Source organism: Pipistrellus kuhlii, unplaced genomic scaffold, assembly GCF_014108245.1.
Source record: "Pipistrellus kuhlii isolate mPipKuh1 unplaced genomic scaffold, mPipKuh1.p scaffold_m20_p_3, whole genome shotgun sequence".
Lineage (NCBI taxonomy): Eukaryota > Metazoa > Chordata > Mammalia > Chiroptera > Vespertilionidae > Pipistrellus > Pipistrellus kuhlii.
Window position 1 is genome coordinate 45,329,250 of NW_023425529.1, and position 15,593 is coordinate 45,344,842.

Here is a 15,593-nt window from a genome sequence, read left to right on the forward strand (position 1 = left end):
ACAACAACAACACACACACAAAAAACAAAAAAAAAACTTAAAGTATTTAATAAATCTATTAAAGTTTTTAGTTCAAAATGGCAAACTCGGTTGAAATCAATTTTTATAAAATGTTCTTAAGTTTGCTTAAGAGGAATGAGTATTTTTAAACTTTTGGGTGTATGGTTGTCTATATATTAATTAAATCACGCTTGATAATTGTCTTAATACAAAAACAAAACAAAACAAAGGTCATTGCAGCAATCCAGTCAAGAGATGACCGTAGCTTGGGAGCAAGGAAGATGAGAAGTGCAGGGATTCCACCGTGCAGTGGTGTTGCAGAAGGGCCGGGAAGAAGCGACGCAGAGAGAGGAGCTATCAAAGGTGACCTCCTGGGGTCTCTGGTTTATGAAGTTCGATAGCTGCGAGTGGGTGTGTCCACATAAAGTATTGGAGGATCTTTCCTGAGCCACTTTCCTGATTTCGCCAGGAAGAGGGTCCTTCACTTAGCCTAGGTGGCTTCTAGTTTCTGCAACTTTTTTTAAAAAATATTTTTTAATATATTTTATTGATTTTTCACAGAGAGGAAGAGAGAGGGATAGAGAGTTAGAAACATCGATAAGAGAGAATCATCGATCAGCTGCCTCTTGCACACCCCCTACTGGGGATGCGCCCGCAACCAAGGTACATGCCCGTGACCGGAATCGAACCCGGGACCCTTCAGTCCACAGGCCAACGCTCTATCCACTGAGCCAAACCGGTCCCGGCTAGTTTGTGCAACTTGACAGATGGCGGAGCCACGCAATTGAGATGGGGCAACCTAGGAGAGATTAGGAAATCTCCATATTTCCGGTAACAACATTTCTTTACTTCCCACGGAAACTAAGAGGGAGGTGGCAATATTGAGGCTTCCCCTTCGCCCCTAAGCGCTCTGCATACACCACATGTGTCAAACACAAGGCCCGCGGGCCAAATCCGTCCCGCCAGGCCTTGCAATGTGGCCCGCACCGCGCTGTCATCACTGCACTCCGCTGCGTTTCCATCACAATGACAGTTTATGACTGTTCAGTAAACCATTCGGCCCGCGATTCAGGCTGGATTTTAGATTTTGGCCCCTTCTCTGATTGAGTTCGACACCCCTAGCATACACACATTATAAGGTGTCGCACCACCTGGACGAGAAGCTCAGGGGGTAGGTGCGGAATTTCTTCTTCGTATTTTAGGGGCTTTGCCCAGAAACCCGCTTCTCCCTCTCCGGACCAATCTCAACCCGCCACGCACCTCGGAATTTCCGGCCCGCCCACCCTTCTGCCCCGCTCACCCCTCTGCCCCCGCCCACCCCGCCTCTCCCTCAGAGCCCCGGCTCCGCCCCTATTACAACCGCACCTTCTAGCCCAGCAGGGCCGAGAGTAATTGACAGGCACATTTTCCAATCATAACGCCGAATGACCACATAATGACCAATCAGGTGGCAGCAGAGGCGGGCGCCGAAGCGGAACCGGTGGGGGGCGTGGCCAGGAAGGGGGAGCGGAGCCTGAGGAGGACCAGCCCAGCCCAGGTGGTTGGTGTAAACGTGACGGGGCATCTTGGTGCCCCAGTTTCCTCCCTTTCCCGTTCCTGGGTCAGGGGTCCCTTCGCAGCTGGGAGCCAGGGTCTCCATTTGCTCTCTTTAATGGGCAAGGCTGAGGAGCTACATATGTAAGCAGCTGAGGACCTTTTAGGAGCCACCTTCCTGGTTTCGCTGACACCTTCCAGGTTTGGTCTGGAGGAGGGTCCTTAGCCTGGGGTGGGGGTGCTGTCTCCTGTCCCCCGGGGTGGGGGGTGAAGTTGTTTAAAATCCTTCCTGAATCTGTGCGTGGTTGAAGTCACGGACACGGAAAGGGAGAGGAGGCTCGGGGATTGCGAAGTTCGCGGGCCCCGCCCCTCTGTGGCGGAGTTGGAGACGTCGCCCTGCGGACCGAGGTGGTGGACGGTGGAGCTGCCCTGGGAGCTAGGTGCCTGAGGTTAGGGAACTAGGAATAAAACAGGTGTTGAGGGAGAAGGAACGGTGGAAGGAAACTTGTCAGGTGGAGGTCATGGTGGTTGTGGAAGACCACTGTAGAGCTTGGGGCTTTGGATGGGGCGCGGTCCCTAAATCCCCTCCCTCCCCTCCCCCCCCTCCCCCCCTCCCCCCAACTTGCGGGCGGTCATCTTTTTGCCTTCTTTCTCCTCAGGTTGGAGGAAACACCTGATCATGTGGAATTCCAATGCTGGTAGGTGTTTGGGGGTGCTCTCTTCTCTATCCCAACCGCTTTTCAAATGGGCCCACAACAGGAAGTTTCTGTGTTTTTCTTCCACCTCTCCCCTCATCTGCAAAGGCCAAGTCCCTAATGGCTGATTCCATGACCATGTCTTTCCTTGGAGTTCACCATCTCCCTCTCTTCCTAGCGGGAGAGGGACATTACCTTTTATCTCTTCTGCATGGATTTGTTTCCCTTACCTTCCATTCTCCTTCCTCACTTTTTCATTTCCCTTTAAGTATTTTTTATTTTTATTTTTTAACTTATTTAAAGTATTACATATGTGTCCTTATACCCCATTACCCCCTAAAAAAAACCACACAAACACTCATGCCTTCACCTCCCTGGTGTCTGTGTCCATTGGTTAGGCTTATATGCATGCATACAAGTCCTTTGGTTGATCTCTCCCCATTACCCCACCCTCTCCTGCCTTCCCTCTGAGGTTTGATGGTCTGATGGATGCTTCTCTGTCTCTGGATCTGTTTTTGTTCATCAGTTTATGTTGTTCATTGTATTCCATAAATGAGTGAGATCATGTGATATTTCCCTTTAAGTACTGAGTGAGAAACTAAATCCCTGCCTTTTTGTTGTTTGTTGTCAGAGGCCCTAGGTAATCCTAATCTTAATTTCTTTTTTGCTTCTTTCTTCAGGGCAGCCAGGGCCAAATCCATATCCCCCTAATGTCGGGTACCCTGGAGGTTCCAATCCTGTCCATCCACCGTCTGTCAATCCTGCCTTTCCTCCGCCCCCCTTTCCTCCTCCCTCTGGCCCCTTTCACACTCCCCCGGGAGCTCCCCAGGGGAATCCAGCTTACCCCCCAGGCGGGACTCCTTATCCTGGGCCACCACCAGCGTATCCAGGATACCAACCAGCAGGTCCCTATCCCCCTCCATATCCACCACCTGCCCCTGGCATGCCTCCTATTAATCCCTTGGCTCCTGGCATGCTAGCACCAGGAATGGTGAGTGATAAGAAGATGCGGAAGAAAATGAAGAAAGCTCAAAAAAAGGCGCATAAGCACCATAAGCATGGCAAGGTCAGTGCCTTCTGGAGCTTGGCTAGGCAGGGGTGCCCCCTCAGAGAGACTAGGCAAGCAAGGGGTGACGCGGGGGGATTCATAGTCTGAGGTCATGGGGCAGTGATTGTGTTGCTCTGGTGATGGTTCTTCCTTTTTATAAAGGATTCCCACTGGGAAGAATCTGATAATCTTGAAAAGAAATATTAAGCTAATTGGGCTTTCTACAGCTAAGGGGCTAGGCTGAGCCTTAGAATGGATCTCAGAATCAAAAGCCTTTCTTGTCTGCTTTTCTCTCTCCCAGAATTTTTGAACCCCTCCCTCACTCCCAGATGCAGGTTTTAATTGTACATACCCACTGAGGTGGTCAAATGTCCACTAACAGGGTCAGCTTTTTTTTTTAATCCTCACATGAGGATATGCCTATTGATTTGAGAGGGGTGGTGGTGAGAGAGAGTATTGCCTTCCGTACATTCCCCGACTGGGGAATCAAATCCGCAACCTTTTCCGTATACCGGACAACGCTCCAACCAGTTGAGCACACCCACTAGGGCAGTAGGGTTAGTCTTTTGACAAAGCAGTCTTATATTATATTTAATAAATAATAATCTGGCCCTAGTTCCTTTCTCTCCTTCGGGGTGTTTTAATTACATAGGCCTTTTTGCCCTGCCCACCCAGTGGGGAAATTGAGGACTAGTGGTTCTCAGCCTCAAAACCTAAGTTTCATGCTCAGCCCCAAGACTAAGTAAGTATCCTCATCTAGACTCTAGAGGAGTGTTAATTAGCAAGGATGAAAGTAGTTTTATAGACAACTCTGTAAGTATTGAATCAACCTGGATCTTGAGGAGGCCTTAATGAACATTTTAGTGCTTAGTATTTATTTCCTTATGGCTTTGGGCACTAATTCCTGGGTCTGGATCTTTTGTAGAAGTCTGAGGAGAAGGAAAGGTGAGATTTAATGGGGGGATAAATTACCCTGGAGAGTCTCCAAAATTGTTTTTTTTTTTTTAAAAAGTAATCTTTTAGCCCTAGCCAGTTTGGCTCAGTGGATTGAGTGTCAGCCCTCAGACTGAAGGAGCGTGGGTTTGATTCCAGTGTAAGGCACATATCTCAAATGCAGGCTTGATTCCCAGCCCTGGTTGGGGCAGCCAATCAATGTGTCTCTCTCATATAGATGTTTCTCTTTCTCTGTATCTCCTGCTCCCTTCCACTCTCTCTAAAACTCAATGGGAAAATATCCTTGGTTGAGGACTAACAAAAAAAAATATTTTAGCCTGGCCAGTATTGCTTAGTGGTTGAGCATCAATCTATGAACCAGGAGGTCATGGTTTGATTCCCCATCAGGGGGCCTAGGCCCATGCTTGGGTTGTGGGCTCAATCCCCACTTTGGCAATCAATGATTTTCTTCTTATTATTTATTTATTGATTGATTGATTTATTGATTTTGTACAGAGAGGAAGGGAGATAGAGAGTTAAAAACATCGATGAGAGAGAGTCATCGATCAGCTGCCTCTTGCACACCCTCTACTGGGGATATGCCCTCAACCAAGGTACATGCCCTTGACTGGAATCGAACCCGGGACTCTTCAGTCCCCAAGCCGACGCTTTATCCATAGAGCCAATCCGGTCTCGGCAATTCTCTTATTATTGATGCTTCTATTTTTCTCTCTTTCTCTCTCTGAAATCAATGTTTGTGTGTGTGTGTGTGTGTGTGTGTGTGTGTGTGTGTGTCTGTGTATACTTTTTTGTTAATTCTCAACTGAGGATATTTTTTCATTTTTAAAGAGAGTGGGAGGAGGAGAAACAGAAACATCGATGTAAAAGAGAGGTATCGATTGGTTGTCTCACACATGCCCCGACTAGGGCATATTGGGATGATGCTTTAACCAACTGAGTTACCCGGCCAGGGTTTAAAAATGCTTTCAATGACAGTTGTCAATGGGAGTATGTGTGTAAAGTACCTCGAGTAGGAGTCTCCCAACTTTCTATCCCACCTTCACTTTCTCCCAGTTAGGAAAAAGTAGAGATATAAATGCACACACAGCTGTTGTTTATATTCACTTTCTTAAGTTCATAGCCTCTAGGAGCTTTCCATGCAGCTAATCAGTGAGCATTTATAAGGAGGCAGTTATTCCCTAGCTCGTGCCTATAATTTATTCCTTACACTGGCCTTGGTAAAGAAGGTTGGGAAACTTGCTCTGTGTGAAGTATGTTAAATCTGTACAGTGGATTAGGATAGTTTAATCCATTCCTGTATCCTCGCTGCTTAAGGAAATCTTTGCTTTTGTGAGTGAAGGGACAGTCTGGTTTAAAACTCCTGATCTTGTTAATGTACCTGGGTGGGAGGGTAGAGAATCAAAATCTGTCCCATGGAGTGATCAAATGTCATTTGGATTGGATGTTATCTCCTTTCCCCTTTCCCCTTGCAGCACTCCTCCTCCTCTTCCAGCAGTGACTCTGACTGAATACAGAGTCTGGACCCTCCCGGCAAGTCTCTCCAGTTCTGCTCTCCCATCAAGCTTCAATGCCATCGTGCACTGGGGAAAATTAGCCATTGTGTTCCTCAACCCCTGTACCCCAATCTGAGCCTTACTCTTGCTATTCAGCATTAACTGCTTAGGGGAAGTGGGAAAATAATTGCTATGAGCTGAAACCGGTTTGGCTTAGCGGACAGAGCTTTGGCCTGCGGACTGAAAGATCCCAGGTTCAATTCTGGTCAAGGGCATATACCTTGGTTGCAGGCACATCCCCCGTAGGAGGTGTGTAGAAGGCAGCTAATCGATGTTTCTCTCTTATTGATGTTTCTAACTCTCTATCCCTCTCTCTTCCTCTCTGTAAAAATAAATAAATAAATAAAATCAATAAAATATATTTTTTTAAAATAAAAAGCTTTAAAAAAAGAAAGAAAGAAAAGAATTGCCATGGGTTAGCAAAGGCCGTCTTCACAGTGCTTGAATAGAGCTTTCAGCTGATGAGTTTTAAGGAGAACTATTTTTTGAAGTCAGTGAAACCTTTAAGCTAAATGCTGAAGGTAAGCTAAATGCTGAATATAACTCAAAAAATCTAGAAAATGTGGTTTTTAACTTTATTTTGTAATATTTGTAGTTTGGGAGGTGTTGTAGAAACTTAATTGTGGGAGAAAAACAAACTACTTTTTTTTTTAATTGTGTCATGCTTGGTCAATTTAATGGCAAATACATTTCCCCGAAGACCTTTAACTGATTGCTCTAACTGCAAGACTGCTGGGAAGTACAGTCCCATTTGTTGATGAGTCCTGACAGCCATTTTGGAATCTAATCTTTATTCTTTAGTTGAGTATGCTACTTCAGGTCCTCCCCACATTCTCCAACTCTCAGTCCAAATGAAGCTGTTTGTCCTGGCCTCTGTACACCTGAGTCATTACCTTAGTTAGACCTAGTACATTCTACTACTTTTGGTGCCCTTCCCAGACTTTAAAGTGTATCAGTTTGCCCTAACTGGTTTGGCTCAACCTGACCAAAATAGAGTGCCGACCTATGGACTGAAGGGTCCTTGGTTTGATTCTGGTTAAGGGCACATGCAGGTTGCGGGCTAGATCCCCAGTTGGCAGCGGGGCATGCAGGAAGCTTCCAATCAGTGATTCTCTCTCATTGATGTTTCTATCTCTCCTACCTCCCTTTCTGAAATCAATAAAAAATATATTAAAAACAAAATAAAGTGTATCAGTTTTATAGTAAGGAACCAGAGCATTAATGAGCAAGAGACCATACTGTATGTTTCTTAAGTGGGAGGAACCTTCAAAATTGGTTCAGGCTTAATGGAATGAATATTTATATTGTCTTTTTAATGAATGGGTAGGTCTTTGGCATAAGTTTTCATATCTGCCTCAGAGGTTCTCAGCCCTGGTTGTCCATTACCTATCAGAGAGTAATTTAGGATTTTGCCCCAAATCTATTGAATACGACTCTTTAAGGATGGGATTCTATAAGTCAGTATTTTTTATTCTGATAACAGCTAGAATTGAGAACCACTGGTTCACTCTGTGCCATCCACAGTACTACACATCAGGTTCTCAAAAATCTGTTGAATAGAGCAAAAAGACATCTAAGATAATCTATATATATTATAAAAAAGCCCCCAGCAGAATGAGGGGTGGCTATGATGTGTGCAGCAGCCAATCAGCCTGATCCAAACAGTCTGATGGTAACAGGGCCGGCCAGCCAACTGCCCACAGCCTCTCCTCCAGCTGGTCCAGCCCCCGATCGGCCTCCTCACCCCACCTGGGGGCAGCCAGCCAACTGCCCATTGCCCATACCCAATCCCTGCTCTGCCGCCCATGAACCAGGGTGGCTGGATCCCAACCTTGCATGAATTTGTTCACTAGCCCTCTAGTTCATTAATAAAGACAGATGCTACAAAATGCCAGAGGGAAATAAACATAGAAATAATTGGGAAGGGAAGGAGGAATCAAGGATGACTTCACAGATCAGAAGGATATGATGTGAGAGAGACTAGATAGACCATTGCTGGCTTTGAAGATGGAATGGGGCCAACAGCAAAGGAATGCTGGCAGCAAAGAAATGCAAAGCTGGAAAAGACAGGGAAACAGATTCTATTCTAGTCTCCAGAAGGAACCAACCTTTCTAACACTTTGATGTTATTCCCATAACACTCATTTCAGACTTCTAACTTCCAGAATTGTAATAAATTTTGGTGGTGTAAGCCACAAAATGTGTGTTAATATGTGTACAGTGGCAATAAGAAACTAATATGCTTACTATAAAATAAAAAAAGTGATTGTGATTTTAAAAAAGATGACTTAACAGGAAAAGTGACATTTCAACTTTTCAAATACCTCTAAAATATAAGTGGAAAAATGAGATTTACCAGGTGGATGGCAGAAAGGAGCAGGGAAGGGAATGTGCTTAGGTACATATTCAGAAAGCTCCATAGTACATTTGGGAATCAGATATCTGAGAATGATTTTCTGGAAAATTGTTTATTGAGAAAATATTGTATTCTGGGTGCTGAAGCTAAAATGGTGATAAGAGTCCCTGCCCTTTATAACCTGCAAGATTTAATGGAGCAGACAGACATGTGAGTATGTGAATAGGTTATAGTACAGTAAAAATGACCACAACAGAGACACAGATCAAATAGTGGGGGAGCAAAGGAAGAATTAACAGGGCCACTGGAAAAAATGATCTAGGTCTGGGCTGGGCTTCAGGAGTAATATCAACGAACACAGTACTTATTACTACCGTGTTTCCCCAAAAATAAGACATCCTCCGAAAATAGACCTAGCGCAACTTTGGGAGAAAAAATTAATATAAGACACTGTCTTATTTTCGGGGAAACGGTAGTATATGGCACTCATTGAGTGCTTTACATTTATAATGTGTGATCTTCACAGCGACTGTTAAGTAATATTCTCATTTTGTAGATGAAGAAAATTTGTCAGGATTCAAAATCAAGCAGAGTGGCTCGTCTGTGCTCTTAACCCAATGGCAGAAGAAATAGCTTTACAGAGGCCTAGAGTTGTAAAAAGGCATAGGATGAAAATTCAGGAGTTCCTGAGCCTGAGTTCCCATCAAGAGCCTGAAATGGGCTAAGTAGGGCTAAAGAAGGGAGTGGACTTGAGAGGTGTTTCTTTTTAAAAAATATATATATTTTGCCGAGACCAGTTTGGCTCAATGGATGTAGCGTCGGCTTGGGGACTGAGGGGACCCAGGTTCGATTCCGGTCAGGGGCGTGTGCCTTGGTTGTGGGCATATCCCCGGTGGGGGGTGTGCAGGAGACAGCTGATCGATGGCTCTCTCTCATCGATGTTTCTGGCTTTCTATCTCTCTCCCTTCCTCTCTGTACAAAATCAATAAAATATATATTAAAACAAATAATAATAAAAAATAAAAAAATATATATATTTTATTGATTTTTTACAGAGAGGAAGGGAGAGAGAGAGAGCCAGAAACATCGATCAGCTGCCTCCTGCACATCCCCTACTGGGGATATGCCCACAACCAAGGCACATGCCCTTGACCGGAATCAAACCTGGGATCCTTCAGTCTCCAAGCCGACGCTCTATCCACTGAGCCAAACCGGTCCCGGCGAAAGGAGTGTTTTTAGTTGGCTGTATTACATCTGACTTGTCCCTGGGGCAGGTTATCCTACGTAATAAAAGCCTAATATGCAAATGGATTGAGTGGCGCAATGACCAGTGGAACGACCAGTTGCTATGACATGCACTGGCCACCAGGGGTGGATGCTCAATGCAGGAGCTGCCCACATCCTGCAGGGCCCAGGCCAGCCAAGGCGGGTGCCAGCGGGGAGCCCTCCCAATCACCCCCCGAGTCATCCCACAGATCAGCCCTGATCGCCAGCCAGGCCTGGGGAATTTTGTGAGTCAGGCCTCTAGTCTGAAATAAATGCCTGAAGTGTTCCTATATTTTAAAGCTAGCTTCTAATTTTATTAGGAAATCCTAGGCCAAGACCTGCTTTTCAAGTGTCTTGGATTTGGGGACCATTCAAATGTTTCTTTATATTCACTCTCTATTTTCATTTATTCATGAGTTCTTTTTAAAAAAATATATATATATTTTGCCGAAACCGGTTTGGCTCAATGGATAGAGCATTGGCTTGGGGACTGAAAGGTCCTGGGTTCGATTCCGGTCAAGGGCATGTACCTTGGTTGCGGGCATATCCCCGGTGGGGGGTGTGCAAGAGGCGGCTGATCGATGACTCTCTTCATCGATGTTTCTAACTATCTCTCTCCCTTCCTCTCTGTAAAAAGTCAATAAAATATATTTAATATATATATATATTTACTGATTTTTTTACAGAGAGGAAGAGAGGGATAGACAGTTAGAAACATCGATGAGAGAGAATCATCGATCAGCTGCCTCCTGCACATACTGGGGATGTGTCCACAACTAAGGTACATGCCCTTGACGGAATCAAACCTGGGACCCTTCAGTCCACAGGTTGATGCTCTATCCACTGAGCCAAATTGGTTTCGGCTCATGAGGGTTTTTTTTGTGTTTTTTTTTTTTTTATATATATTTTATTTTTTCACAGAGAGGAAGAGAAAGGGAGAGAATCATCAATGAGAGAATCATCGACCAGCTGCCTTCTGCACACCCCGCAACCAATGTACATGCTCTTGACCAGAATCAAACCTGGGAACCTTCAGTCCACAAGCTGACGCTCTTATCCACTGAGCCAAACCGGTTTCGGCTCATGAGTTATTTTTTGAGGAAAAGGGAGATGTGGTCACGGGAGGATTGTGAGGTGAAGAGAAATATGTTGACAAAAAAATTAATCAGAAATAAGGACAGACAATGAGAAGGGCTAGAGGGGGAAATACAAAGAAATGAGTGAGAAAATCTACTGATTTTTCTCCACTTCCTTTCCTTTTAATCCTCACTTGAGGATATATTTTTATTGATTTCAGAGAGATAGAAATATCGATGTGAGAGAGGAATATTATATCTCACATATGTGCCCCAACCAGGGATTGAACCTGCAACCTATGTATGCACTCTGACTGGGAATCGAACCTGTAACCTTTCGGTGTATGAAACAATGCTCCAACCATCTGAGCCACCCAGCAAGGGCTGATTTTCTTCTAATTGTGGAGAACACATCTCCCCTTCCTGGCCCCTCTAAGCCATATACAGAGCACCTTGCTGTTTTGTTACTATCATTTCTCAAAAATGTATTAACATCTTTTTTTTTTTAATGTATTAACATCTTAAGAGCTGAAATAATACATATACTTGGGAGAAAATTGTAATCTTTTTAATAGGATGTTTAATAAAAAGTAAAGTTCTCTCATTTCAGATTCTCAGCTTCCTCACTAAAAGTAACCAGGACTACCAGATTCTTTTGTAAACTTCTAGAGCTATTCTGAATAGTTAAGTCCCCACCCAACCCCACCATTTTTATTTCCACTTCATATTGTTCCTATTGCCCCTCTCCCAGTTTATCACACCAAAGGCCTGGTGCATGAATTCGTGCATGGATAGGGTTCCCTGGCCTGGCTGGTGATCGGGGCCATTGGGGCCTTCTCACCCAAATTGGGGCAGGCCAGCTGAGGAGAGGGACCACAGGAAGTTGACTGTGAGAGCACACTGGGGCAGCTTTTGCATTGAGCGTCTGCCCTCTGGTGGTCAGTGTGCATCATAGCAACAGGTTCTGTCGTTTGTTCACTTGGGATCTATAAATAAATGGGAGCATAGTACTGGCCCTTTTTTGAACCTAAAATTTTCTCATTTAATTATATATCTTGGAGTTGATTCCATTTCTGTGTCTATGTATATGTGTGTATATTTTATGTAGATAACATTGATTGTTTTAACAGCATTCAATTTATTCAACCACTCTTTTATTGCTGGAATTTTTTATTATTTCTAGTATTACTATACACTTAACTGCTGCAGTGAACATTTTGGTACATATATCTTTGTCAGAGATTCAAAATTGGATGCCATGGCTGTATCTGACTATAAGACTTTTTTTTTTTTTTTTTTTTTTTGAGGGACCACTCTGTGTTAAATATCAGACATTTTCAACAAAGGCTCAGATTTCAAGCTGGAAACTAGCTTGTGGGCCCACATTTCTAAAGACAAAAATATAGCCCTGAGTAGTGGTCATTCCTTATAGATGGGTCCTGTACTTTCCAGTCTTCTCATTGCCTTTTCAACTTCTTGTAACCTTTTTTTTTTTTCAGGCCAGCTTCTCCCAATTACATTACTTGGATGGCTCCTGAGAGCATTTGGTTTGTGCCCTCTGTTTTGTATATCAGTTTAAGACTCTCAAAATGATGGTTCTGAAATGTTTTTATTATTATGCCCTTACCACCCTATGTCCATGCCATTCTTCTCTTACTAGAAACTATGGCAAGATTTCCACACATTTGAGAATGGGAAAGGATAGGAAATCCTTGAGATCTAAAATACAAATTGACACTTCAGCTTTGGGCTGAACCTTTGGTTTGCTGCCTTTGGAATCAATCTCCCTATATCAGGTTGCTTTGTGGCCCTAAGGCAAGTTCATTTCCTCGACTAGCTTCCTTCCCCTGCTGAGAAGAATTTGATGATTCATGAAATTATTAGCTATTATGATTAGGTGCATCCCATCTTTCTTTTTCAAAGCTGGTTACAGTTGTAGGCCAGTCTAATAATAGCCATGTTACTGTTAGTAGAGGATGATATAATTTTATCAATTAAAAATATATTTTATTGATTTTTTTTACAGAGAGGAAGGGAGAGAGATAGTTAGAAATATCAATGAGAGAGGAATATCAATCAGCTGCCTCCTGCACACCCCTTACTGGGGATGTGCCTGCAACCAAGGTACATGCCCTCGACTGGAATTTAACCTGGGACCCTTCCCTCTGCAGGCCAACGCTCTATCCACTGAGCCAAATCAGTCAGGGCCATTTTACCAATTTTTAATTTTATCTGTTTTGTCCCTCACATTAGAATTTGATGGCTAGCCTCTCAATGTCACCCTGGCTCTTAGAACCCCTGGGTTATAAATGGTCCAATTGTAAAGTCTTGAGATTAATTTGACCTTTAGCCCAGGCTGCACAGTAAGCCTGCTCCTTATTTTGCTTTTTTCCGGGTGTTTTAACATTGTCCTACTTTGTTTCTTCTCTTTCAATATTTGGTCTGCCTCTTGCCTTTGTGTGAGGAAGCATGAGACTTGAAAAGTGTATAAGGAGGACATTCAGAAGGCCACTTATCCTGTTTATCAGAATTCCGACTTAGGGGAGTATCGAAGGCAGCACCCCTAATTATTCCTTGACCTTTCCATACAAGTCTGTGGACATTCAGACCCCTGGGTGTTTACTGGAATCCATATGCCTAATCTTTGGGTGCCCTTGCTTAGAGAATACTGCAGACATATGTGTCCTCCTGTAGGGAACGGTTATAGGGTTAAGCCTCGGACTGACCTGCTGGCAAAGTCACAAACAAGTCCCAGCTTAGAGGGCACAGTCATCTAAGCATAGTTATGCTTGATCTTGTGACTGCTCCCTAGATCTTTCCTGCATAGCTAATGGGCAGCAAGTGCTCCCAAAACAAGTGAAACTTATAAGAACATTGTAAATTACCTTGTTTGCCCCTGACTATAAATAAAGCATCAGCAGTCTGGATCTGTTCTGTGGCCTCATCCAGGCACAGAAGATCCACCTGGACCCAGCTTATTCTTTTGTCCTGTCTTTTTCTTCATCCTTCACCAGTCCTCCCTCAGGCTCACCGAACCCTTGGCTGTGCTGGCATGACTTATCCTCCCAAGATTACTCATCTTACTGATTGTATCTAAAGATAAATTTCATCTCAAACTGCAATAAAATCCAAACAGGCAGGCAATTGAGGCTGCCTAGTTCCTTTAACCAGGCGGTCCCTTAGCCCTTACTTTCACAGTAATTGATATGTCGGCGTAATCATCCATCCGTCCTTCATGATCTGATGGCCAGTCCTGGCAAGACGGTTCTCAACGTGAAGACCAAGGAATGCAATGAGACGTGCGGAACCCTTGAAAACCAACAGGAAGGAAATGAAAGTACCTGTGCAGTAAGTCATTGGAGCCTGGTTGGGATTTCTAAGTTCGAGGGAAATGTTTTTCAGCTAAGGTTTCACAATAGGACAGCAACTGTCCACCAAATAACAGATCTCTTCATTACTTAAAAAGTTATTTTAAAAAAAAGTGAGATTTTTCATCACATATAAGAAATTTAAAAATTATTGAAAGCAAACGGTGCCTCATTTATTGAAGAACAGTTAAAGAGCCTGTTGCAAATTGTTATAATTTGTAGTCCTTGTTTCCCTAATGCTGGAATATTAGACCTTGATCTCTGGGAACAAGTAGGTAGGAATTTAAAGATAAATCAGGCTCAGGAAAAATGAGTGCCCTTGTCATCTTCAACTATGTGGGCTCTTGTTCGAGCTGCACTATGCCTACTTCATATTGAGGATCAAAAGCCTACAGAACCCCTGAGGATTTATCCTGCCCCCTCCTCCTGAAGTAGAGTCAAACCTGTAATACCTAACACCACACTGTCAGAGGAACCTTTCCCGATCCTCCGTCTCTGGTGTGGGAAGGCTCATCAACTAGATCCTCAGCAATGAGATAATGTGTCAGGCAACCTATGTTAGAAGGCGAGCTTTTGGCTTGCCCGGTTATGCAAGATCAGCAAGGTAATCAGATACACGAACCATTCTCCCTTACTACCTTTACAGAAATAAGGAAAAGTATTAGAGAAAATGGGGCTAACAGTCTATTTACAAAAGGACTCCCTAATGCCTTGACCAAAAATTACCATATGATGCCTTGGGACTGGCAGATTTGACCAAAACAACTCTGGATGCAGTCAATATTTATTACGGAGAGCAGAATATGATGAAATCTGTGAACAACAGGCTGTTTGTTAGTGTTCTCTGGAGACCTCACCTGGGAGCCCTCTGGGCCTTATTCAGGCTGTGAGTCCCACGCACTTTAAAAAAATCTTCTGAAAGATCCATGAAAAGAACTCTGATTTATTAAGTCTTGTCTGTGTGTTATGCACACCTGTAAATATTGTATGTGAATGTTTCTGTTAATTGTTGTTTTGTTTAATTTATTTAAAGATGGGGCATATTTCACTTTGCTCCTGACTGCACTGAATCCCGGTTCCGACTGCACTGGAATTAAAAATATTATACAGCTGAAACCGGTTTGGCTCAGTGGATAGAGCGTCAGCCTGAGAACTGAAGGGTCCCGGGTTCTATTCCGGTCAAGGGCATGTACTTTGGTTGTGGGCATGTCCCCAGTGCGGGGTGTGCAAGAGGCAGCTGATCGATGTTTCTAACTCTCTATCCCTCTCTCTTCCTCTCTGTGAAAAACCAATAAAATATATTTAAAAAAAAAAAAAAAGGAGAAACCAAGATGGCGACCTAGGTAAGCGCCTAAGCTGCTGCCTCGCACAATCAATAAAATATATTTTTTTAAAAATATATATATATATTATTCATTAAAAAAAAAATATATATATATATATATATTATTGATTTTTTACAGAGAGGAAGGGAGAGAGATAGAAAGCTAGAAACGTCGATGAGAGAGAAACATCGACCAGCTGCCTCCTGCACACCCCCCACTGCGGATGTGCCCACAACCAATGTACATGCCCTTGACCGGAATCGAACCTGGGACCCTTCAGTCCACAGACCGACGCTCTACCACTGAGCTAAACTGGTTTTGGCCATTTATATATATTTTAAAAGGCCATCTTTAACCATGGAAACTAAAGTTTGCTCTAGCCTATGTTTGTGTCTAATAAACTTTGAAACATGATCTTT

The 15,593-nt window shown here is 43.6% G+C and overlaps 1 protein-coding gene across 5 annotated transcripts; it reads left to right on the forward strand.

Moving 5' to 3' along the window:
- Positions 1-1,488: 1,488 nt before the first annotated feature.
- On the forward strand, positions 1,489-14,000 carry PRR13 (proline rich 13). Of its 5 annotated transcripts, none has more exons than XM_045588030.1 (4): positions 1,489-1,537; positions 2,193-2,231; positions 2,909-3,294; positions 13,719-14,000. In XM_045588030.1, the coding sequence occupies exons 2-4, from the start codon at positions 2,213-2,215 to the stop codon at positions 13,941-13,943; spliced, it is 630 nt and encodes a 209-aa protein (XP_045443986.1). In that variant the 5' UTR covers positions 1,489-1,537; positions 2,193-2,212; the 3' UTR covers positions 13,944-14,000. The 5 variants fall into 5 exon arrangements, with proteins under 5 accessions (XP_045443986.1, XP_036310993.1, XP_045443987.1 ...); XM_036455100.2 differs by lacking the exon at positions 1,489-1,537 and adding an exon at positions 1,559-1,734; XM_045588031.1 differs by lacking the exons at positions 1,489-1,537; positions 13,719-14,000 and adding exons at positions 1,560-1,734; positions 6,484-6,661.
- Positions 14,001-15,593: the final 1,593 nt, after the last annotated feature.